Genomic DNA, 2,958 nt, shown 5'->3' with positions numbered 1-2,958 from the left:
CATACATACATACACACACACGCATACATACATACATACATACATACATACATACATACATACATACATACATACATACATACATACATACATACATACATACATACACGGATACATAGAGCAGAGCGATATAGATAGATAAGCAGATAAATAAATAGAGAGACAAACAGATACAAAATAGATAAAAAAAAATATAGTCGCCATTAATATTGAAATACCTACCATCTGCGTTAAAAGTAGCTTCAAATCTTTCAAGAGTGAATTGGCATTCCGCAAATGACAGAAAAATGTGGCATCATTTCTGAAAGTTCCTTGAAAACAAGCATTTGGATAATAGCACGGAACTCCGAGTTCCTTTGCAGGAGCACAGAGATAGTCAAGTTCTCTGTCTAGCTGGCTTTGGATACTTGCGTTGTATTGTGAAATTACGTTGGTCATGTTTACTAAAGTCATCTAAATTGAGGAAGAAATAACAAGAAATTGCTGCTGTAGTTGAAATTGTGAAGTAAAGACATATTCCAATACACAAATTTTTTTTTAAAAAGGCTTGAAGCGTTGAAGAATACGCACTTGTATATATAAATAGATACATTCTTGTAAATGGGACGGAAAATAAGCAAGAATTCGTTTTCTTTCCACCGTTTGACAAATAAAAACATACACATACACACACATACATACTTATACACTTGTATATGTATAAATATATACATATATATGTTTGTATGCAGCCATACAAACTTACATATATTCATTACATACATACATACATACATATGTGGTTATTATATCACAACTTGTTAGTAACTATGCTGACTTCTCTCTATATATATTTAGCCTGGTTTATAATCGACTGATTTGATTACAGTATATTAGTCCCAATATTTAGTCTGCTAATGTTGCAACCCTGACATTCCCTCACCATTCTTGGGCAAAATTATATAAATCCATATTTATATACACCGAATAGTGCAATGTTTTTTTTTACTCCAGCCCATTATCCGTTCTCTCAATTTATTACCGTTTTCTATAAACATTGTCTTGTCCCTGAGGTATACTCAAGGCCCATAAAATTCTCGCTTTGCTACAGCACAAGACCCTGAAAGAGACGGGATTAGAGAATCAAATCAGATTATCCTCTTTGTGTTAGAAGTTATTATTAGCTTAATTGAAGCTTCGAAGACTTAGTCTTTCGATTTGCTTGTTACCCACTTAGAAAGCAAAAATTTCGTTACGGTCTTTCCTACTCAAAGGCCACTGAATCATTAGGACGTTTCCAATCCCAGATGAGACCCACCAGGGTTATAGTGTTGCGTGAAAATGACCGTTTCTTTTCTTCTTCAAATCAACCCCAATGATGAAGAAAATATTGAGTGTGAGAGGCGTCGACCTAAAGAAACAGTCGCTGATTGTAAAAATACTGAAATATTCATTAAAAACATACCTGGAAATCGTCGTAGCTTGTGAAATTCAAATCTTCTCTCAGGTGTAGTTCGGGAAAAGTTTTATTCGTTAAATTGGTAAGGTGTTCGATAAAATCTTTACATTCGACACCGGGAAAGTACCACATGTTGTCACACTAGAAAATATAATATACATAATATATAATATGTAATATTTAATTACATTATAATAGCAACAGAATAAATGTTGGTTGGTTAATTTCTCCATTTCCACTTTACATCGCATGGAAAAAGAAGAGGGAGAGAGGGGGAGAATGAGATGTATATATATATATATATATATATATGTATATATATATATATATATATATAGAGAGAGAGAGAGAGAGAGAGAGAGAGAGAGGGAGAGAGATAGAGAGAGGGGGGACAAAGACAGACAAGCAGACAAACAGAGAGACAGAGACAAACAGACAAGATTAACGTAACAGGTGCAGAGTTCAGTGCACATATTAGGCTTGGTAGAAGGCAATGAGTAAAGGAACGTCACATACACATACAAAATGAAAAATAATCATAGAGGAAGGGGAATAAATGATAAAGTAGTTGACTGTTAGTAAAAAGGCCTCTAAAATAGTCAATATTTATCGTAATGAAGGCGGTGAGCTGGCAGAAACGTTGGCAGGCCGAGCGAAATGCTTAGCGGTATGTCGTCCGTTTTTACGTTCTGAGTTCAAATTCCGCTGAGGTCGATTTTGTCTTTCATCCTTTCGGGATCGATAAAATAAGCACCAGTTGTATTAATCGATTATCTCCATCCCGCAAAATTTCAGGCTCCTGAGATTTTCGTAGAACGGTATATCTATAGTAGTGAATATATATTCCTTAGATACACTTCAAGCACGCTGGTATTTGCTAAGTTAAGAATTTATAGCAAAGAGTTGCAAATGAATTTATCACTATAATTGCTACGAAAATATTGGTTTCAAATTTTAGCACAAGACCAGCTATTTCGGGAGCGGGTGGGGTAAGTTAATCGATTAGATTCTATTTATTTTATAGACCCCGAAAGGATGAAAGACAAAGTCGACCTCGGCGGAATTTGAACTCAGAACATAAAGACAGACGAAATACCGCTAAACATGCCGGGCGAAATTCTTAACGGTATGTCGTCTACCGTTACGTTCTGAGTTGAAATTGCGCCGAAGTCGACTTTGCCTTTCATCCTTTCGGGGTCGATAAATTAAGTACCAGTTGCGTACTGGGATCGATCTAATCGACTTTCCCCTTCCCCAAAAATTTCGGGCCTTGTGTCTAGAGTAGAAAGGAATATTAACATGGATAATATGAAGAAATATGGCAGACATATCATAGTTATAAGTAAGTTTTTATCAAGTTACCCATGATGGCAAAACTATACTTCCAAAGTTATCTATCGTACAACAGGTAAAACCTCAGTTAATTGCATAATGTTAACCTCAGTTAATTGCATAATAATTATTGATTTGAAAAAGTCTTAGCAATTGGTAAATTAGAAAGTTGTAGAAGATAGGATATG

At 35.0% G+C, this 2,958-nt stretch overlaps 1 protein-coding gene across 1 annotated transcript in view; it reads right to left on the bottom strand.

Annotated features, from left to right (window-relative positions):
* Positions 1-1,573, bottom strand: part of LOC128248029 (uncharacterized) — a 4,283-nt gene extending 2,710 nt beyond the window's left edge. The window contains exons 1-2 of the mRNA XM_052968435.1: positions 1,445-1,573; positions 223-453 (exon numbers count right to left, since the gene is read on the bottom strand). Coding sequence (XP_052824395.1) covers positions 223-453; positions 1,445-1,570 — 357 coding nt within the window. The 5' untranslated portion in view covers positions 1,571-1,573. The remainder of the gene's footprint in view (positions 1-222; positions 454-1,444) is intronic.
* Between the last annotated feature and the right edge of the window lie 1,385 nt (positions 1,574-2,958).

This window comes from Octopus bimaculoides, chromosome 6, assembly GCF_001194135.2.
Source record: "Octopus bimaculoides isolate UCB-OBI-ISO-001 chromosome 6, ASM119413v2, whole genome shotgun sequence".
NCBI lineage: Eukaryota > Metazoa > Mollusca > Cephalopoda > Octopoda > Octopodidae > Octopus > Octopus bimaculoides.
This window is presented reverse-complemented; position numbering and strand designations above follow the sequence as displayed.